A 24,695-nucleotide genomic window follows, 5' to 3' on the forward strand; every position below is an offset into this window, starting at 1 on the left:
AAATCTGCAGGTTTTGCTTTTCTGTTTTCTACAAATGACAATCTGTGTTTAAGTATCTGAAATGGTCACTGGCTCAGGCAGTTTTTAGAGATTTCACTAGTAATTTTGTCACATTAACTGTGGCATTTTATAAAATTTCAGTAGGTAAAAAAAAAAAAAATGTATTCCAGTCTTTCTAATGCTTGGATTTCTCCACTACAAATTGCCATTGGTGGATTGAAAATATGGAGTCTTTCACTTGTTCACTTGGAAACAGAGAAAGAGATAATGGGAGTTAAGGGATATTAAATCTCATATTTCAGAATGTCTCAGACAACTAAGAAAAGATGAACAAATTACACATGCATTACTAGGGGGTGGGAAGAATGTGTGTTCTGTACAAAACTGTGCTTCACCAAAAGGCTGTATATTGGGGGAACTTGATTCCATGTAGTTCCTCTGGTTATTAATTGAGTTTTTTTTAATTTACAACTTTCAACTATCCCTATTACTCACATAAATGCTTGAGTACAGTACTGTCATATCCTGCTACCTTGGAAGTTGTTTTTTTTTTACTTTGCACAGATAAATTAGCATGTCACTACAGTTATGTAACTCAACTTGCACTTATTCTATGGCTCTTCTTCGATGCTTGTCATTTACAATTTCTCAAATATACCTGAAGATACTCCCAATATGTATCACAAATGATTTTTTTTTTGTTGTACTACTAAGTTCGAGTCTTTACAGCTGTACTATAATCTTGTTTGCTCTGTACAGTGCCACATGAAGACGCCTGACAGATAGCGCTATATAAAAGAAGGGCTTATAGACAGAGTTGCCTTAATTTAATGTATTATTTTGTGGTTAGAGTGTAATCCTCTGCGCGTCACTGTACTTTTGACATCCACTGGAAAATCAAAAGATCTTTATCGTTCAGAAAATGTTTTTGTTTTAATTCTGAAGTCTCCGTGACGCAGTTTAATCATTTTTTTAATTCTAATTTTGATAAACTGTTTTCAGAATCTCATTCATTTAAATTTATCAGTTTTACTTATTCAATACAGAAAACAGAGTTATGAAGGAAGTATAATGAAAAAAAAAAATTGATGACTGCTTTTGTGCTCCACTCCTTTCAGGCTAACAGATTTATTAACAACAACTTCAAACAGACATCGGAGCCCTCATTTATTATTTGCCATATCAGCATTATGCTCCATAATATAACAGTTAATACAGCTTTCCAAATAAGAAAAGCATTTCCCCTTTATCAAGCTGTTTACAAGACAAATATTCTTTCAGCAGACCAAATCTGATATTAGATCACATTTGTATAATGGACCAGTGTACGGTAACTCATTAAAACCAAAAGAAAAAAAATGTAAAGATATTCTCTAATGCAAAGTCTTACTTTAACAACATAGTTGAACCTTCGCACATCTTGTATGGCGCTGGAGAAATCCAAACGATTGAATGCTTCCCCTAATGTGCAATAACCATGTCTCTGAAAGCAATAAACAATCAGATATGAAATCTTAAAAACAGATGTAGGTTAGGCTGTGATTGTTTTATTATTAGTTATTTCATTTGTTTACTTACTTCTCTGGTACTTTCCTTCTGAACGTAAATCCATTTTTCTTGAAAGAAAACTTGAAATAAAGCAAAATCAAAATATATCAAGCTTTTTTTCCCCCAAAAGAAAGAGTGTGAAGTATTAATACAATTATTCTGAAACAGGAAAGAGGATGTCAACTGTACTTGTGATCACTTTACTTAAGTTAATATTTCCGGTGACATCATAGATATCCTTACAAATTTGAAAATTAATTGAGGTATTTTTGTGTGGTAATTCACAGTAAGGCATGATCTACAGGGAGTGCAGAATTATTAGGCAAGTTGTATTTTTGAGGATTAATTTTAATATGGAACAAACACAGTGCTATCAGTCAATCCAAAATGTTAATAAACCTGAAACCTGAATGTTTCACAACGGAAATATGAATGTGAACATCATCAGGTGAATACATATGTGCGCACAATTATTAGGCAACTATTAGTGTGAAGATTTATTATGCAACTAAAGGAAAAATGAAACTTTTCCCATCTCACTTGTTTATTTTCATCTGTTATAGTGAGAATAATAAACACCTCAAAATTTACAAATAAACATCTCTGACATTTAAAAAAAAATCAATCAATCAATCAATGACCAATATAGTACCCTTCATTCCAATAACAGTCATAAGCCTTTCCATTCATGGAGTCTGTCAGTTTCTTGATCTGTTGACGATCAGCTTTTTGTGGAGCAGTGACTACAGCCTCCCAGACACTCTTCAGAGAGGTGTATTGTTTTTCTCCCCCGTAAATCTAGCGTTTAAGAAGTGCCCACAAGTTCTCGATAGGGTTTAGGTCAGATGAGGAAGGGGGGCCATGTCATTATTCCTTCATCTTTAAGGCCTTTACTGGCTGGCCACGCAGTGGAGAACTTCGATGCAAGTGATGGAGCATTGGCCTGCATAAAAATCATGGTCTTTTTCCTGTATCACTGTTTGAAGAAAGTGTCTTCGAAAAACTGGCAGTAGGTTTGGGAGTTGATTTTGAGTTCATCTTCAATGCAAAAAGGTCCAACTAGCTCATCTTTAAAAATACCAGCTCATACCAGTACCCCACCTCCACGTTGGAGTGGAGCTCTGTGCCCATTACTGATCCACAGGTCCATCCATCTGGTCCATCAAGAGTCACTCTCATCGGTCCATAAAACCTTTGAAAAAAATCTGTCTTCAGATATTTCTTGGCCCAGTTTTGACGTTTCAACTTATGTTTCTTGTTCAGTGGTGGTTGGGTTTCAGCCCTCCTTACCTTGGCCATGTCTTTGAGCACTGAACACCTTGTACTTCTGGGCACTCCAGGTAGGTTGCAGCTCTGGAATATGAAAGTACTGGAGGATAATGGGTTCCTGGTAGATTCACGTTTGATTCTTCTCAAATCTTTGGCAGCTAATTTATCTTTTGTTCTCAACACGTTTCTTGCGACCCTGTTGACTATTTGCAACAAAATGTTTGATGGTTCTGTGATCACACACCAATATCTTAGCAATTCCAAAAGTGCTGCATCCCTCTGACAGACTTTTTACAATTTTTGACTTTTCAAAGTCAGTTAAATCTCTTTTTTGGCCCATTTTGCCTGAGGAAAACTAGCTGACTAATAATTCTGCACACCTTGATATAGGGTGTTGATCTCCTTAGGCCACACCCTCCCTCATTACACAAATACACATCACCTGACGTGCTTAAATCCAATAAGCATTCAAGTTAATACAGCTTGGAGTTGGAATATACACATTAAAAATGATGATATGGTGAAAATACTCACTTGGCTAATAATTGTGCACACAGTGTAAAGAAAATATCTTACTAATCCTAACTGAATATTCTAAACTCTTATAGACATTATTTTTAGACAATAATATTTATTTTTTTCATTCAACTAAAATGTACAGATTTTAACATAGAGAGGAATATCACGATATATTTAAACAGCAGGTGCTAAAATGCAGAGGCATCTTCTGCTCTAGGACAGTTACCCTTAAAAAAACTTGCATTGTACAGAAATGTTATAGCACATACACTAATAAAAATCTAATTCTGACAAAGGATAGAGATAAAGATTGCAAAAGGTAAAAGACTGCAATATCTAAGCATGTATACATAAAATATGCTTACACTGTGATTTTGTATTATTGTTGAAGTGGTCCTTTTTTCGTTTTTTGGCTTCAATTTTGCAATCTTCAGCAGAAAACAAATTTTCCTTATTTTCAACTTGCAGCCTGCCACAAAATAATGAAAAGCAATTTCACTCAAGTATCATACTAACAACAGATTACAGTTTGGCAAAGCTGCTATTGCATAAAATGACAAGTGCAAAAAGATGCTATTTATTTCTGCAAATACTGAATAGAAACATTTCTAATGTGATGTGTTCTTGGTGTGACACAGTTCTCACACACCCATGATAATATACTATAAAATAACGTTTATACAGAGACTAAAAGCTGCCAGCCTCAAATTGTTGTGATTGTATTAAATGTAATAAGCATGCTGGTATGGCCAAGAAATGCTCGATATGTCTGAAGCACACACTATCACATTGTCAGTATTTGAATTTTTCAAAAAGGATGCTGACGTTTATTCAAGTCTTCAACTTGCAAATGAGAATATCTGCTTAGGTACTAACTGTCTCAGATAATTGGTAAGGCACGTTAAAGGTCAACAAAATCAGCCGAATACTTGACCACACAGTATCAACCATGAAGTGGTAACTGCCTCTATGTAGAGAAATAACAAACCATATTATATCTAGATCTATAAGACTCAAGAAGTCTCACAGTTCCTGTTTAAAGAGAATGTTCTATAGAAATATATTAAATAGGTAGCTAATGCTACCCAGCCTACATCTAAGCAATTTAACAAAACATAGACAAAAAATTGTCCAGGTAAGCATTAAAGTTACTAATAGTGACATGTGCAGCTGTAAATCACTTTTCACTCTGGAAAGCTTTAATACCACTATCCCAATCTACTTTTTAAGTTACAGTAAAAGGTAGAACTGATGTCAGTAAGGTGTGAAGTTGTGCTCGCTGGGAAACGGATGTGCAAACCACTAGAATGGTTCTCAGCAAGTGAAAATCCCATATAATCCCATGTAATGTTCTTCCAAAATGCTAGGTGGGAAGTGACTCAAAAGGTGATAGACACTTCCCAGCCTTCTACAGTATATACAGCAGGGCTAGGCAAACGTTTTTGACAATGGGCCAAACTGTCAGACCTGGATTGTCAATATACAGTGGCCAATATATTAAATCTAGTTGTGATAATGAACCCTAGCAATATAGTGCATATATTAATGACAAATATTAACTTTAAAAATAGTTGCTCCAAGCAGTAGCTGCATTCTGAAACGTTTTATTAAAAGCTATTATGAGCAAAGCTTAAACAACAGTAAATCACAAAGAGAGTAAAGTGACTTCATTATGATATTATTCTGTTCATTACCATGAAACTGCTTACTACTGTAAAAACTTTTTATAATCAACTGAGATGCTGAATATTAGAAAAATGAATTAATTGCTAAGATTTGTATGTGTCAATACATTGTGCTTCTATATTTGCTTTTTAGCAATTTACATTTGTGAAAAGACCTGCTCACTCCTGAAGGTTTACTACGGAAATGCCTTTCTTCAGAAAAAGAAAGCATATATTTAACACTACAATTACCAGAGCCTACGAGAAAACTTTTTTACAAGTACAGTACTATAAATGTACACAGTCAGTTACAGACGCAAACCAAATGTATGTGTGTACTGTATAATATTAACAATAAGAGCAGCTCACTACTGAAAATGGCAAATATAGGAGGCAGTGGGGATCGAACCAGTGGCCCCTTGATTACAAGTCGGCAAATCTTACCACTATGCCACGGAAGCTGTTGTATCATACTTGAACCTTTTGTGAAAGTGTTTATTTGATCTTTGGACTTCAGGCTTCACACATTCTATAGTTTATGCCTACAATTTGTAAAATGTATTACTAAAATATGAAAAAGTTTCTGTTTTAACAATGTGTTTACACAGATTACTGTAGAAACGGAACACACATGAAATGCAGGTGTTCCAAATAACAATGTATTATTTCCACTGTAAAACTCCAGCAGTTCACTCCCAAATAATCAAACAAGGCATGAGCTGGGAAAATTTAGTGAATGTTCTGCGACGGTGGTGGGGATGGAATAGCAGGCCGCTTGCGGTTTGTCTTAATCGGCACATTTATAGGACAAAAGACGCTGATGGAGAGGTGCGAACGGACTTAACATGGACTGGATTTATGAGTTTTCTCGTAGGCTCTGGTAATTCTAGTGTTAAGCAAGTCCTAGAAAAGTTATAGAATGCTTGTGAAGACCCAGAGTCATATTCCAATCACAGTTTATACAATATTGAGAATGACACGTTTTCTGATGGAATGAATGCTTGATTTGCAATTACTGCTTATAGTATAACTTTGAAGAGCTACAGTGTCCAATTTTACATTTTAAGCATCATGTGTTCAATTATTATTCCTGGATGCTATCTGCTGTTTGTTTTCCCCGATATCAGTTTTCTGAGCAGTGCTCTGGAGTACTGGCAACTTATTTGCTCACAGTTTCACAGCCCCCGCCCCAAATCTTTCTCCAATCGATCTAATGTCACTGTTCCACTCTGCTGTTTTGAAAATGCCAGTTTTCAACCTGGATGCCAAAAATGTGCTGTTTAGGTTGACTTGACAATCTGTACTGGGCCCTGCATAAATGGTTAAGATGTATGCATGTGTGAATAGCTCTAGGGCCCTATTTAGGGCTGTTTCCTACCTTATGTCCAAGGCTGCCAGGAAAGGCATTGCCTCTATCCCATTACCCAGAACTGCAAGAAGCTTATACACAAATGTATGTATGTACTTGGTTTATCCCAGATATGAAATACAAAAAAAGCAACAACAAATGAATAAATAAAAACAGCCTTTGTGGGGCAACTGCAGCAGGAGGCAGGGGACAATGTAAGCATTTCACTCAATTTAACTAACATATGTATTGCCACATCAGAGTCCACACAAATTATGTATGTTTTAATACAATACAGAGGCATCTACTTTATAAAATCCTTATATCTAGCAAATATTATTAAGCAATAGTTAAATATTGCTTCATAAATAACAAAGGTCATTCAGTAACCTATTAGCCAAATGTACTCCCCTATTTGACATTTTAACCTAATCCTGAATTAGTTGAAATTAAAAGATGCAGCAGGAAGATTCTTGTCTTTCTATAATTCTACAAGTTAAACATACGACAGCTGCTCACATGTAACTACTGCTTTAATCAGTCTTGAAAATGTGTTCTCGCACTTCCTCTTCAGACAAAAAAACATGAAACTTTTTGAAACGAGCATCTAGTGATGAAGCTGGTTGACAATAGCGCTGGATGAATGGAACATAAAAGACAAACGGCCACCATGACTAACAACTCTGCTGATATGATCTTTATGGTACAGCTTACTGTGGCACTTTACATCGACTGCTTTGTGCACAAGCTAACTTTGGTATCACAGGCTGCTCTGAAAATTCAAACAATTGTCTGCTTGCTTGGCCAGGTGTGGAGTGTTACAAATATAGCAGTACAACTATTGTTGCCACATGCTAAAAGAGAAGAAATGCCAACATACAAACTTGTGACTGATGTGGTCACACAAAGAAACTCTACACTGGAGATGGTAGAAAGGTTTATGGAACAACAGCCAGCACCTGAGCGCCCCTTCATACTAGTACAGACAGCAAGGTTGCTTCTGGAGTGACTAGCATGCAGCGCACTTGTCTGTAACACATCCACAATAGGTGTCTGGTCATTTTGTTATGTAATGACATGTGAATCAACTGTTCTGAATGTATAGCTATGGCAACTTAAGGCTATTATTCTTTCTGCGGATCAAAGAGACGTGGCAATGCTTTGCTTAAGATCTTTATAAAGCCTAGTTACAATGACTTCACTCATTTGCTTTCCTGTTGGTATAGTATTAAGAGGTTCCAAAACCTGCTATTTGTCGAAAGCTCTCATTGTTAAAAACAGTGTAGAGAATCATATCTTTAAAGATTATTGATTGTTATTTGTTTTTGTTATTTTTTGGGCCCAAGATGAATTATGTTTGGAGTTAAACACTGCCTAGAGTATAGATTGTTTAGGGTCTACACATTTGGATATGGACCGAGACATTTCTGGATGATGTCAGGATAAGTGATTTGTCAAATTTGTTGTGTTACCACAATGCTTAATTTCTGAGTTCCACAGCTTACATATGGCTTTGCTTTTATCTAGCTGTGCTTTACCAGCACACTGTTTCAGACCAAAGTAAGTCCACATATCTGATTTAAGTGTTGAAGATGCCGATTTCAGTTAAGGACGACACACCAGTTTGTGCAAAGTACAAGTAGTAAAGCTCTTTTTCCATAGAAAGCCTTAACAGGTGCATTAGAGACCTTTACTGGATCAGATGCCAAAAACAAACATAAGCAAAAATCTGCATACAGTAATGGAACAGGATAGAGATCCACTAGATTGATCTTTTCTAAAAAAAATTGCAACTGCTACACTTGTTGAGAGATTATGTGCCAAACAGTAACATTTTGTAATGCTATGGAAAATTACACTGGGACACAAAAGAAAATTAATTCCAGGGTTGTACATCATACATTGGAGAGAAATTCGCTAAAATGCCCATTTTTCCTTTATTTAGTTGATACTTGTATGAAACAAAGGTTTTAATCCATATAAAAACTCGCTACTCTATAGCCATTTGCAGCTCCTTAATTATATAGGCAGATTAATAGCCATCTATTTCTGTGTATATAAATGTACAGTATATGGTTTAAAAAAAAAACACACACCACCCTAGGGCATAAGGGTTTTCTATTACCCTGCAGCTAAAAAATAACTTGACTGGACATAACCTTGAGACTGGCTTTTAAGGAAACATGTGATAAGAAAGATAAAGAAAGGAGGGTTTTATGTTTTTTGTTGTTTTTTTTTTTTTTGTACTGGGGTATGTTGGGTAAGTTGCACGAGAACAGCAGTTGCCAACAAAACTTAGTAAGTTAATCATAAAGACTGGCTCTAATCTGCATACTAGACAGGAGTCTCTGGAGGCAGTAGCAGAAATAAAAGATGTTGGTAAAGCTGTTCAACATCTTTCTTGCTGCACCACAATAAGTCTGAGAATAACCTTCAACAGGACGATTCTACCATGTAGCTACTTAGACTGATTGGGGGACTTTCTTAGGAAATGTCATTAAATTTTATAACATAACATCTGGCTAGACCATGCCTTTTCTGCACTTTTAAACCATAAAATGTAATACTCCTATGCCTGTTTATGTGAGTGCACTTATAACAGAATTATCATCACATTCAATTTATTCTACCATTAACAACAAGCTGAGCTAATGAGGCCTTCCTACCCCAGCAATGTTCTCACGATTCTTCTGGCAAATACCCACATGTTCCTGGGACAATTATGAGATGCCCCAGATCTTACCCTCCCTCACTCTTCTGCCAGTGTTTGTAGTGTGTGTCACTGATATAAACACTTCATTTTTACCAAGGGGAAATTACAGTATCTATCTACTTAGAACTATTCATATTTGTCAGAAAAAGATAAAGTGTTTTCTATTAAAATTTGTGCAAATTGGTACAGGATTTTCAATACTGTATATTAATGTATATTTAAATTTCCACTCCAACAATTTATTTTCTGCTCTTTCAGGCAAAAGTATATTAATTATTCACAGTGTAAGTACTGAGACAATATTTTGCTTCTATAATACAAAAATATATATTTATTTTTCCAATAAATTGGTGCCTTGTCCAGGTGTTATTCCTGCCTGCACCAGATGCTTGCTGGAATAGACTCCAGCTGCCCTGTAATCCTGCCTTGGATACGTGATTTAAGAGGATGGATGGATGCATATTTCCTGTAACTTGCTTCAAAATTACAGGGTTAAAGTGAAATGAAAATAATCTTAATATTAATCACTGAAAGTAAACACAAATTCTTTCTTGTGTTGTCTTATACCACCCGACTATATTTTTAGAATAAAATAAGAACTCTACAATGCATTGTAACACTGAAATAATGACTGGTTTCCTAATGTACAATTTAAATGATAACCACAGGTCAGGTCAGGGATTATGCACTGGTAGATTGTGTTGCTGGACCTACCACATAATGAAACAGCTCGGTCCAGTACCACCATCTGGAAATGACCATCTATCTGCTGCAGCCAGGGGATATGTTGACATGCCCATGGCCTGGTCCAGCCACTTGGGTCTGCAACAATGATGATCCTGCGAGCCAGATCACTCTCTCGGAATTACGCCACATGGCCCTAGTGCCGTCACTGGCACTCCCTCACAATGCAGGGAATGTGCCTCATTCAGGACTCCGTGAGCAACCACTCATTTGACACAAAGTCTAACCAGCAGTGCCCAAGGATTCTCTGAACAGACACAGTACCAAAGGAGTCCAGTCTTCATCTCAGGTCACTGGATAATGTCCATGTCTCACAACCATATAGCAAAACAGAAAGCACCAGAGCTGCAAAGACTTTGGACCTTCATTCTTTTTGAATAAAAAATAGGAAGAGTCACCAGAGATATGAATGTCACTGCCGAGGTAAGTAAACTTCTCAACAAGGTCAACACTCTCTTCGCAAACAAATACACTACAGATGGCTGTGCCTAAGAGGTTATTAAAGGTCTGGATCTGGATTTTTATCCAGGACACTAGCAAGACCGGACACTCTGACTCCTTATTCAGTCTCTCGAGAGCTCCGATCAGAGCCTCCATTGACTCTGCAAACGTCAAAGGATCACCAGCAAGGTCAAGATCAGTGAATCTTTTTTCACCAACAGATGCCCCACAGCTGCTGGAACCAACGACTTTGCCCAACACCCAGTACGTGCAAGCATTGAATAGAGTACAAGATAAACCCCTGATAAACCCAGAATCAACTGGGAAAAACGCAGAGGTTCTGCCACCACTCTCACAGCACTCACAGTACCAAAGTACAGGCCAGCCATGATATCCAGCAACCTTGAGGGAATTCCACAAAGATTCAGGATGTCCCACAGGGAAGCTTGATCAACGGAGTCTAACACTTTACCAAAATTGACAAAGAATTGAAAGAAACTCTGACAATATTTGTGTTTGTTCTCCATAAGAACCCTCAGTGCCCAGATGAGGCTGATGGTAGAGGTGTAAAACCAAATTGCAGCGGCCACTGGTAGGTCAGCAAACGATCACTGATGCTATTGAGAATGATCCTAGCAAGGACCTTACCCGGCACTGATAGTAGTGTTATCCCCCTGTAGTTGCCGCAATCCAGGCAACCACCCTTCCCTTTTCAGACCCATCAACCACCGAGCAAAGTTGCAAATAAATTGTCTCCCTCACCATGGTCGGAGCATACACCGAGACAACAGACAAGGCACATAGAGAGTGCTGTAAATCACCACAGTGTCATTATACGCTCCTTGAAAGAACACAGGACAGTAATATCATTTCTTTTTTTTTTTTTTTTTTTTTTTTTTTAAAATGAGCAGAAAAGCAAAGCTATTCCAAGAAAGACATAGCCGTTTTAGAGTAAGTCCAGAAAGGATTGACTAGGCTGATTCCAGGACTGAGAATATATGCTATAAGGAGAGATTTAAGGAGTTGAACAGAGATTAAGAGGTGAAAAAAAAAAAACAACAAGAACACAGGAATACTTTTAGAATTTTGCTAAGAGCAGATTTTGCACAAATACTAGAAAGTTTTCTCCAATCAAAAGAACTAAAAGATACATGGAGTAAATCACCAAGCAGTGTCGTGGAGAGCAAGTCTTTATGGACTTTCAAATCTCGACTTGATTTTATTTAGAACAATCTAGGTGAATGGCATGGAAGACCTGCTGGGATGAATGGTCTATTCTCGTCACATTTATTCTAATGTTCAAAAGTTAACAGAGGCTTTTGACCACCTACAGTTTAATACTCATACATTTTACCTTTAATATAAAAGAGAACTTGCCACTGTGGGTGATAATACAAGCAAGTCAGAACAATCATGCATACCTTAAACTACCTCAAGCAGAAAAAAGGTTTTGGTTAAATGTCAATAGCCATAAAGGATTGCACTATTATATTAGTTATGACATTGACAATTTGAGAATTTTCAGAATTCTGCAGTTGGCAAGGCTACATTCGACATCATTTCATTTGCTTTTGAATAACATGCAATTGCAAGGTATTATAGAATTTAATACACAATTGTTTAAAAAAAAAAAAATCAGGACAAAGTAGTCAGGCATCAATTATTTCTTAAACTTCATCGCTTAACTCATCTGGTAATTATAGCCACAGTTTTCAAACTACAGTAGGTATATCAGTATCTACCAATTAGAAGTCTAGGCACCTCAGGAAAACAAATGTGCGTGTGTGTGCATATTACATACACGGGTGGGTATACATTACATATCTCTCTGTTAAAAAAAAAAAAAAAAAATCTGGAAAGGAAAAGCAGGGCGACGAGACGTGATCTTCTCGGGAAGACACTTAAAAGACCCACGAGACACAATTAATATCAAATAAGAGAGCACAGCCAGCAAAACAGTCAGTCGTATAAAGGCACATAGCATGCACAGATCCTGTGCTCTCAGCACATATAAAGCATATAAGGACAATATGTTCTAGATGAAATGTCAACGACTAAGCAAAGAAGAAAGAGCAGCATGGAGAAAAGAGACCCAAAAGCGTTGGACAGAAAAAAAGGCAGATAAGAGATTATGAAAGCAGTGGAATTCGAAAGGCTCAAAGAAACGATGGCGCGATACACATGCAGAGAAAGGTAAAGAATATGAAAGCAGTAAAATTCGAAAGTATTGTAGCATCCCAGCCAGGTTGAAGCTTTTTTTGTCGTAAGTGACTGTTAGGTCCGATTGAGGGAGGGCAGAGTACAGCACGGAAGACTGATAGCGGGGTATTGATTGAGGGGGATGAGGGGTTGGACAGGGTACTAAAAAGTTGTGTTTGGGATTATGAAGTCGGCGATTGTTCAAGTAAAACTTTTGTGACACTTTATTACGTCAGTCGCTACAGTATCAAACAAAAGATAGTAAAGATCACATTAGCGCAAGCAAAATGAAATTAATCATCAGGACCAGGTATATTTGAAAAAATAGCAGGACAAAGTGAGGTCAGAGATAAAAGGCAAAGAGCAGAAAACAGAGTCTTTTTGCCTTCACATCATTCAATGCACAAAAGGTAGATTTACACAATAATGGACCATACGCTATGAGAAATCTGTGGTCCAGCTACAGTTAAAGCAATGACAAATTTAATTTCAAAGAAAACACAATTCGGTCCGGTGTATATTTATGATCACGGAGAAGCGATCACAACGTGAGCAGCATAGACATGAAGTGGCAAAAAGGACAGCGGCTGTACAGGCTTTAAAATGACAGACGAACTCCCCCTTCACAATGTAAGTGGCGTTATACATCGTGCAAAAAAAGACATTTAACCACGCCCGGGGCCGGAAATAAAGGACAAATATTGTTTTTACAACGGCAAGACAAGGCAGTGAGCCATCATTTAAAACAAGTCCACGGACATCTAACCCAGAAGTTGTTGGATTGCTTTTGGCAGACAGGCATCATGTGCTCCCAGCTCTTAAAACAACGACATGCGACAAGCAGAACAGGCAGCTCGCCAGCAGCAGAAAACAGCAGATGATCCGACAGCATCTCCTTAAAGTGGGTTCAGCCACTCCCACTTCACAACACGAGCAGCGTTATACGTCCTGCAAGAAAGAGATGTAACCACACCCGGGGCCGGACATAAAGGACAAGCATTGTTTTTACAAAAATTTTTAAAGTAAAAGTGAAAATAATGCATATGTAACAATTCCCATAAAAATAACAATCTCTTTAAATTGTATATCTGGTAAACCAAACATAGGGACGGGAGAGCGAAGTGAGCAGGGAGCAGAGCCCCCTAGTATATCAAAATATGGAAATTTGTGAAAAATGTAGACTGTAGAATCTTAAAAGGGCTGTTGGCAGCTGAAACCAAATCTGCAACCGTAGCCACACTTGAACTTCATCACTTCAGCTTACACTGTTCCTGTTGCGAGATTCTACAGTACTATTGTCTCTGCAACCCTCACTTGCTCTTCTGTTCTACATCTATCACCCACACCGTTTTGAAGTCTTCCACTGCACACATGGATTCCGAGACCCCAGATCACTCTTATCCCCTACTTCCTTGAGCAGATCCATAATCCTGTGATTATGTCCTTCCTTTAACACATCACATGTCATATCATTAGAGACCTATGCTTTGTGTGTCAAAGCATTATAAGACGAGTCACATAAACATCTGGCCAATGTGCAAGATTTCAAATGCTACCTAAATAAATTTTATTTCAGAATGGATATATGAAATAGCTAACCTTGTTACCAACTTTAATTGCATGTGTGAATGCATGCAAGAGAAGCTGGATCTTGCCTCATGTCCAGTGCAGTTAGAATAGGTATTGGCTCCCAACCACCTTAAACTGGATAGTAAAAGAATAGAGGTTTAGATGGACAACCGTGGTCAAGTTTATAACATCTGGAGGATGAACACAAAGTCTTTATTTATAGGGATTATGTATGCCACTTTATTACAGAAATAATAATCCATTATCATTTCAATTCACTCAAATGTGTGACAATAAAAGGTACAGTAAATCAATTGTGACCAACAGTTAATTGCTCCCTCGAAGCATACATGAATCGTGCATTTATATTTCTCAGCTAATTCTGGAACAGGATAATTGTGTCAATAATTAAAGGCTTTTACCATGTTTTCCCACTTTATTAAGTTAAAAAAAATCAAGATTTTTAAATAGTAGGTACAATATCCAATGTTACACACAAATTCAAGTCCTATAATGTATCTAAATCTATTACACCATTCCAATCATGCTTAGGAAAAATTAAGGTATACTTCTACAGCAGTTTATATATACAGTACATACACTTGTACATTCATTGCGTTAAACTGCAAATGATAAGCAAAATTGCTCAACACTCAAGTGTAATTCAATATTTCTATCAGTTGTTTGTGAGTAAAGATGGTAAAATGGTTGATTAAAAAAAATACTGTGTTTACTGAATGTCCATGCTAATGCTATTTCACATAATGCCTAATATTTCTTACAGTTATTACTGGAGAAACTGCCACTTATTCTTGTAAACTATTTTAATACACAAAATCTATGAGCTATTGATAAATCTGTACTAATCTGGTAGCTTTGAACAACAAAAAACAATATGTACTTGAGATTCATTAAAACTGTACAATATGTTTGCAAATGTCATCTCAAAATAATTTCTTAGGGGGAACAATAGTAAAAATGATACCAGGAAAAGAACAAAGAAGTAATCTGGTTTCTAACAACAGTAAACTTCTAAATATAGTCAAGCAGTATTAATGTAATCTTTAAAGACATGAGTCAAGGTTTCTACATGCCAGGAGGGGACTGAATCCCTCACCTTCAAAAAGAAAGGACATTAGGGCTAAGATACCACTAATCTGGGCAACTTGAAATCTTTACAGATCTCATAATGATTATACATGCACTTTTTCTGTTTTGCTTCTAAATAAATTCAGGGATGAGCACAGGAAAAGATTAATGCTTTTTCAAATGAACAGAAATGGCTTTAATATTCTTTAATTATTTCATAATTTAACTGTAAGAGAAGAATTTCAGTTTTTACTGTTTTGTTCGCCATGTTTGCTATAGAAGGTCTCACATAATTACTTCAAATGGCCAAATCACTTTTCACCAAACAGAAGTTTAAACACATCATCACTGGTTTAACATTCCCATTTTTATTTACTCAGGTTAGTTGCCAAAACCCTCTAACCTTTCACAATTCTTTCTCCCTTACTCTCTATGGTCCTTTGAAATGAGAGCTATTCTTTTCACATAATTTGACACCATCTCAAATCACATTTTTCCCACCTCAATTAACCTTTTTATCCAGTCATTTTCTGTCTTTTGCAACACACAGCAAAACCATGTTAGCCAGTTTCTCCTAAGCACAGCACTCACTAACTCCACTCCAAACCTTTCCCTTTTCTCATCATTCATTTTCCTCTCACTCTGCGACACTTCACACATCCAAGCGATCTTTATCATAGCTGTTATTGCCAGCTTCACTTCATGCTCTGTCTTCATCAGCCATACCTCACACCCCTAATCATACTACTCTTCATAGAGCTTACATAAACTTTTCCTTTCAGTGACACAGAAGTTTGTTTCCATGCACCTCTCACCCTCATTATCAGTGCTGCGCCCATAAAGCTTACCTACTTTCTATAAAACAATCCTATTTTTAATATTTTACAGTTACTACTTGTAGGGCTGCAACAACTAATAGTCATAATTGATAATAGTCAATTATTTAAAATGTTGGCAACAATCATTTTTATCGATTAATTACGTCATTAGGCCGAGTATATTGTATTGCGTAAATGCGTTACTACTTCATTCAGCTGTGAACACATTTCAAAAAAGACAGACGGTAAGCAAGTGCCAGAAAAGACAGTGCAAGCTAAGACTTCCAGAGTTTGCAAGCACTTTATTCATGTCAAGGGGAGGAGCTCAACAGAACAGGTAAATTTCCAGGAAGCCTGGGGAGGAGGTATGGCCACGTAGTCAGAATGCTCCTGAACACCTGACTGTACTAAGCAACACTGAGACAAAACCCAGCGACTAACAAGAACTTATTTAGCAGTCACTTGCAAAGCAGACTGTAAGTGGATTACTTTGCAATTACCAACCTGTGCTGCAAAAACATTGTTTCTTATATTTTTCTAATCACAAGTTACAAACTGCAGATAGAATTATCTAGTGTAAGAAAACTGAAAAATAATGTAAATTTTCAGTGCTATATAAAAGCCATCTTTCAAGGAACAAGTAATGGGTTGATAACTTAGATTTTCTGCAGCTATGGAAGTTACTTAAACCTTGAAAGTTGACACAAACAATTTATACAGGTGTAACAACTTTGTCTATTACTCACATAGCCTTACTCTGTGTAAAAGCAGTGCTGGAACAAACTGTGTTCCTACATCCTCTGAAGAATCACGGGCAAGTTTAAATCGTATATTGGTAACATAAGGACAATAAAAAGGGCAACTAACAAAGGAAAAATGACAGACCATCATAACTCTTAAAAGTGTAAGTCCTTCCTTCAGACACATGGCAAAGAAAGCCAAGATATCAGCGAGTACAATGTCCAACACCATAAAAGAGAACCTGGACAAGAACAGGTGTGGCAGACCCAAAGCCGCAACAAAATCAGCCAACGTGTTTCTGACACCCAACAGATCGCTTTTCAAGCACATGTAGACTGTGCAGTACTCATATCTCTAATTATTTGTTTATTCTTTGCTTTAATTTCAGAGTACTTTTAAACTGGCATTGGAGGCAAGCCTCATTTTCTTATGTTTCAACTTTAGCAATGGCTTTCTTGCTACCACTCAAACTGAAAGAGAAGAGGTAATGCTTGATGATATCCTACACCATCTATTGAATGACCACATCATCAATGCAAATAAAAATCAACAACTGACTCCAAACACTTGCAGAATTTTCCTCAGTGCCTCACAAGAAAGCCTTCAAGCAGTCTTATTCACAGCAGAAGGCGTGCAAGATTGCTGCAATATGCAAAAAGGCCTGTTTCCAAAACAGGCCTAGCCTAGCCCCGAAAAAAATGTGGAGACAAGGGAGTGGCCAAGTTATCCCTTACACAGATGCCCTGCCTGAGAGATAACTGTGAATTGACAGTTTGAAACACAGCTCGGCTGGTAAAGGTGACATTTCTCTTTATTGAGGAGTTATTATATTTTCTTTGAAGGTATTAAGTAACAGGGCTCAGAACACAGACCATGGAACCAGAGGAGACGATCGGAGCTGGGCTACTTCTGAACTAACAATAGTGATGAGCCAACAATTTGAGCTAAATTGAATGTTACCCTTCATAAAAATAAATCGTGAAACTAAGTTGTTAATTAACCAGCCAAATTTGTGCCAATGAGATAGGGAGATAGTAATCTTTTGTTATATGTATAATTAACACTTAACGATGGTGCTACACTTCTCATCAAGCAGTGCCCTGTGACTGAGAAGAAGAAGTTTAATCAACATGTCACGTACAAAGTTTGAATGGGAAGAGTGCAGGTGTATTTTGCAGCGTGCCACTGCCATGCTCATAGGCTCAGAGTGTCCATTATTTCTGGCTCTTTACATTGCCCTTTTAGGCAGCTCATTATCCTTAAAAAGGAATGCTTGGTGTTGTTGCTCTTAAGGTGGTCATTTGCATTATGAAATACTAATTCCTATGATTTATCACTGACACACAAGCTAATACAACTTGTCAGCAATATGACACTTTTTTTGGCAGCATGTTATTTGCACCCATAAGAAATGGTAAAACAAGCCATGACAAAACAGAATGAAGTACAATTTTTTTCTATAATGCATTCTGAGTTTTCCATGGTACACAGGTACAGCAACTAAGTATATGCAATTCACTACCATTTCTGCATTGCCTGACTCACCAGCACCTGCACACAGATGATGCTATTGTAGATTAGCAAGGTTTTGAAATGACGATGTGAAAATTTAGTATACCGCACAGCCCTTCTGTCAAACCTACATCTCAATATCTTTTCTTCACGTTTGAAGGCTAGATTTGCTATAGCTACAGAACAAAGTTAAAATTCACCCCTTGCCTATACAGCAAAATACAGTAAATCCAGGTCTTCATATTTGATGATGGTTCTGAAGTGAATGGGTCAATCAACAATAACAGCTACACTGTACAACATTAAGAAATTAGGTGACAGATCTGACAATGTGATGTAGTTACAATACTCTGCCCTTTAACATTGCCAAAATTTCTATCTTTAACACTGGAGCTGTCAACAATTACAGCTATACTCTGCAGTACTGCTACCCAAAAAAAATTTAAATTACAAATCATGACTCACATGAAAGAGTCTTTTTTAACAACCATAACATATAAGTAATTACTGTATTGTAAAGCTAACCTTAAGTAGGATTGTTATTACTATAGTCTGTCTAAAGTTAACATCTGAAAATATTGTAAAGTTTATATTGAGCTTAGTAAAAATTACATGTGAGAAAGCAGAACCATTCAGTGCTAGTCAGAAGCAGCTCTGATTCTACTGCTTCAAATTATACAGTATAAAGACAAAAAAAAACCCAAATAATTGTGTTGCTTTAAAAAGAAGTGTGAGAATATTATGAATCTAAAAGAAAAAAAAAAACGGACCTGGGAAGTACATTTTTAAAGCAAGAGAAATGTAATAAAGCAGGGATGTTAAGGAGAGGCTGTCATGTTAATAACAGCTTTGAAGCTGTTCACAAACAGGATTATGTTGTAACTACATTCAAAAGACAATGCTGGACTTTGATCAATTTGACCATAAAAGAAAGAGCAGTTTGATATTGCAAGTTTATGACGAATATCTGGAATTCAACCAAAGTTAATAAATTATTTCTAAACTAAAACATAAGCCAAACAGCCCAGAATGTCAAAACTTACATTACAATGTTTAGAAAAGTGTTTGAAATACATTAAACAATAAATGCTGGCTAAATCCAGATCCTTATTTAAGCCGCGGAGAAGACCCAGAGTATAAGTGAATAAAGACAATTCAATGACATCAAAACCTGCCATTCTACTATAGCTCAGATCTAGTTTAATTGAAGAGCCCTTTAGAATGCTGCTAGAAATGTAAGCAATTTGGTTTTCTGTAAGAATCTTTGTGAAAAGCACTGGCATATTTAAATACTGACCCTTTTTTTTTTTTTTTTTATTAAAAGAAGCGAGGAATAACAAAAAAGATATTTTTAGAATATTTGACAAAGTTTTTCTTAGATGGGTTGCTAGTGATGGACTGCTTACCAAAAGGAGAAAAAAAATCCTTTAAGTATGGTCTTCAGTTCAAACAATGACAGTGTCAAAGTCGTCCTGACGTGTTCCTTTCATTAAATTAAAACTTTCAAAATGTAGAGATACTTGACAAAAACAACCATTCACCTACTTCTTGAGATAATTTTTACTATTACTAGGGGGCTTTGCTCGCCGATCCTTTCCCCACCCCTCGCCAGCGCTACGTGCCACTGTGAAGAAGCAGCTGCTCCTCTGAAACAGTGATAAAAGGGAAACAAATATTTATTTTATTTTTTTAACCTCCTCTTTGCTCGATTGCTGCTGCTGCTACTGTGCCGTGTGATCTGCATTTCATGCGGCGCTTCGAATGTTTAAAAGCCTATATGCACCTGAATATTTCATCTCTTTTCACTGTTCCATTATTTCACAGATTAATATTTTCAGTTTGCTCGTGCTAATGCAATCTTTACTCTCATTTTTCGAGACTTTCAAATTTTCCTACTTCCATTATCTCTAAGCTGCTCTGCATGTGTGTCACGAGACTTGCTTACAACGGTAAGTATGACGTGACTTGTCCGTCTCGCGGGAAGTGAAAGTGTCTCTCTGTATCTCTTCAAAAGATCACGTCTCATCACAGGAAAAAAATTTCACATCGTTGCAAGATTTTTTTTTTTTATATATAATAGAGAGACAAGTTTGTAAAGAGCCAAAAACTATCACGGTAGTACCGGGAACCAACCCTGAATAAGGTGACAATCCACTGCTGGGCACACTTATTTACACACAATGTCTTACGAATAAAGGGCCAACTGGAGTTGCCAATTAATATAATATGCATGCCTTTGGCAAGAGAAAATGAAATTTCAAGACAAATCATAACCAGAGATGGGAAGAATCTGCAAACTATACACTAATAGTAGAACCAAATCATTTGTGAGTATGCAATAGTGAGGGAGCTGCAATGACCACTGTGACATTCTGTCATCCATAGTCAAATATTGCAATAAAAACAATAAATAACATTTACAAAATAAACATTTAGGTTTAGCCATAAACATAAAAGAAATACTTAACAACACACGACAAAAACTTTGCCTTTTTCAACTAGTTAAAAAAGGCAGCCTATTCGTTTATATTTTCATCTGAGTGAAAATTGTGCACGGTTTCTAAAACGTTTACAAATGTAACAAAACAAAGCACACAAATTATGATGCCAACTAATTTAAAAAATATATATATTCAGCAACTGCAGAAGCCAGAGGACAGTCAAGGCACTTTTACAGTAGAACACAACTCGGTGATCATTGTTCACAAGAGTATCTACTGGGACAGCAGTGCACAGCTTTCAGTTTTATGCCTTAACTATTAAGGTATTCTGCTGGACTACTTGCAATGAATGGTATTGCTCAAATAAATGTCACACCATCTAAACGCTCAATCAAATTTGGTTTTCTCATGATTACACAAAAGATGCTCTGTATTAAAATGTCTACTTAATTTCTAAGTAACCTGCATGCACAATATTTTCTTTATTCTAAAAATAAACTGAGTATTGTGAACATCTTAAACAAAAAGCAGCACTTCACATTATCAATGTATGGAATATAGTTTAAATTATAAACATTTATAATCTACAATATAATAATTATTAATTACCAAATATTTCAGAGAGGAAAAATCCGTATATTGCCTCTACCTAATTGAAACATCTTGAAATTGAAATCATATACCCATCACATTACAAAGCAGAATACCAAATTTCAATTAAAACTGCTTGTCATCCTAATGATATCTGTACATCAGTGGTGGACATTCTTTCTTCTGAAGATAAACTTTTACTGTGGGATAGTTTATTAGCTCAGGGTTTTCAAAACAGGGGGCTGTCATACTGTGCTTGGGGGTCTGTGGCAGCCCTTAAAAAGTTAACATTCTTAAAAAAATAAAATAGAGCATCTTTAAATTATCATGTAGTTTTTTTAATAAAGTATAACTCAAGATGTTATTTAATTAGTGCTTTAAATCAGTCCTATATCGCTGTACTTATTGACTACAGCTGCTGGTTCACAACCAATGAAATATGTGAGTAGCTTAGGTACAAGGAAACACACAAAAAGGGGAGAAATTGGCCAATAAAAAACATAGTGGCTAAACCCATGTCCCTGTGATCAGCCATGCTTAACCTTTCACAGTTCCACTCCATCTCACAATGCTCCTGCTGCGAGACTTCACTCCTGCCTTGCCCACCCCACTTTGTCTCCTTTTCCATGCCCACTGCATGTGCCAATTGAACGTTTTCGTAAGCTTACATCGTGTCCATTGTGACCCCGCTTTCTCATTTCCCCAGGCATCAAATCCAATGGATTTATTGTCAAAAAAGCAACTTAAGTGAATGTTCTCTCACTCACTCCATTCAATCCCCAATAAAAAGTTTGCACAGCATATAGGTCTCCCAAGTCTCTCAGGTATAATCAGCCAACTCTTATTATTAATAAATAAATAAATATTATTAGTTTTTGTAATTGTTTTTAAATATACCATCATTTTTATAACAGTTGCAGAAATTGTCAGACTAGTGCAGAAAATATACAATGAAGAAAAAGGATGAATGTTAACAATTATTAATAATAAAATAAACTTATCGAACATCTCATTTTAGTGTTTCATAATATTGATCAACAGTGAAAAGCTTTTGTTTCAGACAGAGTTTTCAATGTTAAGGAACCTTCACTGTTCACTAAAATTATTTTTACAGGAACTGTTTAGCCAAGAAGCAGTCTTCACAATTAGGAGTTATTTCGCTCTTTTTTCACCTAAAGAAACTATGTAACGTGTTGACAATTCATTCGATCTGAACTCATGTACAACTGTATAATTTGTGTAAATTAAAAGTATGGAAATATTAAGGTATATTTTAATCCATATCAAATCACACTACTGTTCTTACATTAAAAAAATAATTTGTTATACATAAGAAAAACTGACACACACAAAAAAATCTATTATTACTTGGTAACTCCCAAAATGCAGTATCACGGATGGGGAACTGAGTTGATTGTGGCTAGTAAGAGTGCAACACTTAACAATTTAAAACCAAATAAATGGTGGCAATTCCAAAACATTCAGTTCCTAGTGAGGTTAAGCCAAGAACACAGGTTGTAAACCTCTGGCCTAGAGATAGCATACAGCATTTATCATAAATGTGTTAATACTCCACTGTAGTTAAGTATTTACTTTGATTAACTGGTGTAATATTGTACAAAATAATGCTGTGTGACTACTGTTAGCAGTAACTGAGATCCAAGATCATGCTCTACTTCACAGAACTGGGGACCAGATGGTACTTTTGGAATGCCTTGGATTAAAAATATTTGAGAACTCCTGTGTACTGCACAGTAAAGATAGATAGATAGATAGATATTTAAAGTGTTGGTCTTGATTGGCAACCCATCCAGGGCTGTATGGATTTTGCAGTATCTGTTAGACCACCCCCCACGTCAAGAAATATGGTGCATTTTAGGCTACCTTATTAATCTAATTTGACCCACTACGACTGAATGCACAGGCGTCCCCTCCAGGCCTGGGTCCTGTTTTGCCCATGATGCTCCTGGCACGGGCCTTAAGCAATATAAAAATACAGAAAATTAAATGACAATATGTGCGTTTAGATGTTCAGATATGCAAGCCTGACGTCATGCCTTAATAAACTATAGCTTTAATTAAATATGGAGGCCGGATAGGCGTCCTGTTCTCTTTTGTTACATTAAGTTAAAAAAACTTACGTTTCACCGGTGCAACGTTAGAAATCCCCCATCTTTTGTGAAAACGTTTAAATATACACCTGCAAGGCGTACTCTCATCATTTATCCGTTCGATGCATTCTTTTTAACGAACTATAGAAATCAACTGACATCTAGCCCACTTCGCAGAATTTTACGGGATGGGGACTTTCCACTTACTCTTCCAGGTCTATGTCACTATTGTCTTGTATATCGTGACTGAAGAACTCGAAGCGCTTCCAGCCATCTTCGGTTTTTATCCAGCTCCATCCAGGTGACCGCCAGTCCTGACCCAAGAAGGGCATCGTGTGCCTAATAGTGAGACAGACAAAGGGTCTAAGCAATATTCTAAGCGGCGAAGAAGCAGATAAACGCTGACATCGTAGCTCTTGACAACTTTAATTGGATAAAACTGCTTTAAGGGCACCAACTACGCTCAGCAAACCGCTCAAAATTCAACTTTAAACACACAGAGCTTTTACCAGTTCTCGACTGTAGCTGGAAAACCCAGAAAGATTCAAATCAACTGAGCCATTGTAACAAAGCCATCAAAATAATCACAAAATGATGACAGCAGAGGAACAGTGCCAAAACGCAGACAGAATGCGTACACCAGTGATAAAACGGCATATAATAACTCGAGAAAACAAACAAAGCACTTACAGCGGCGTACGTTTGCAAGAATTAGCATGAAATAACAGTATCCTTTTTGTCTTTTTCTTCTTACCTGTACGTATACAATATTTCTAAAAAAGAGTCCTTCTCCCAGAATTATTGACGGAAGTAAACATTCTCTTATAATTGCATGCTAATCACCGCCTACTCTTAAGCGGTGATTGGTTTTTTTCTTAATATCGACTGTGTTGCTGCCCGAACGCTGCATTTCTATTGGTCACAACGACCATCAATCAACCCTCCATCGCATGCAGCTCTCTGTCGTATGCTTTCTCGTACACGTGACTAGTAGCCTTGCACATGTCACTGTTTTGGTTTTTGCGAGTTGGGGGTAGGGCGACTGTCGTTTTAGAAATTAAAACACATCGGACTATGTCGTTTATTCAAACATCTGTCTGATTATTTTTCCTGTTACAAGGTCATGGGGAGTTGCCATATTCGGGCGCAAGGTAATACACTACGTCAGTCATTACAGGTACACTGCTGGTTATCCCCATACAAACTCGCTTTGGACAAAATGCAATTGAAAGCGAAACTTGAACAAGTGGGAAAAAATGGGAGAACACGGGAAAACATCGCGTGATCATCAGGACATCGTGGAAATATGCAAAGGGAATATACAGAAGTGAATCACTGTTCATTTTGGCATCACGTATTTTCATTCTGGGTGGCGCAG

The 24,695-nt window shown here is 36.8% G+C and overlaps 1 protein-coding gene across 5 annotated transcripts in view; it reads right to left on the reverse strand.

The window, feature by feature from the left end:
- fbxo25 (F-box protein 25) overlaps positions 1-24,175 on the reverse strand; it is a 55,662-nt gene extending 31,487 nt beyond the window's left edge. For 4 of the 5 annotated variants that reach the window (XR_005632954.1, XM_039747708.1, XM_039747706.1 and 1 more), the window contains exons 1-5: positions 24,072-24,175; positions 23,525-23,656; positions 3,702-3,805; positions 1,579-1,628; positions 1,391-1,483 (exon numbers count right to left, since the gene is read on the reverse strand). Coding sequence is in view for 4 of the 5 variants with exons in the window: in XM_039747708.1 (XP_039603642.1) it covers positions 1,391-1,483; positions 1,579-1,628; positions 3,702-3,805; positions 23,525-23,649 (372 nt within the window). In the remaining variant the exon portion in view is untranslated. Of the gene's footprint in view, positions 1-1,390; positions 1,484-1,578; positions 1,629-3,701; positions 3,806-23,524; positions 23,657-24,007 lie in introns of all 5 variants that reach the window. The other variant, XM_039747707.1, reaches the window with a different exon arrangement.
- Between the last annotated feature and the right edge of the window lie 520 nt (positions 24,176-24,695).

Source organism: Polypterus senegalus, chromosome 3 (assembly GCF_016835505.1).
Source record: "Polypterus senegalus isolate Bchr_013 chromosome 3, ASM1683550v1, whole genome shotgun sequence".
Classification (NCBI taxonomy): domain Eukaryota; kingdom Metazoa; phylum Chordata; class Cladistia; order Polypteriformes; family Polypteridae; genus Polypterus; species Polypterus senegalus.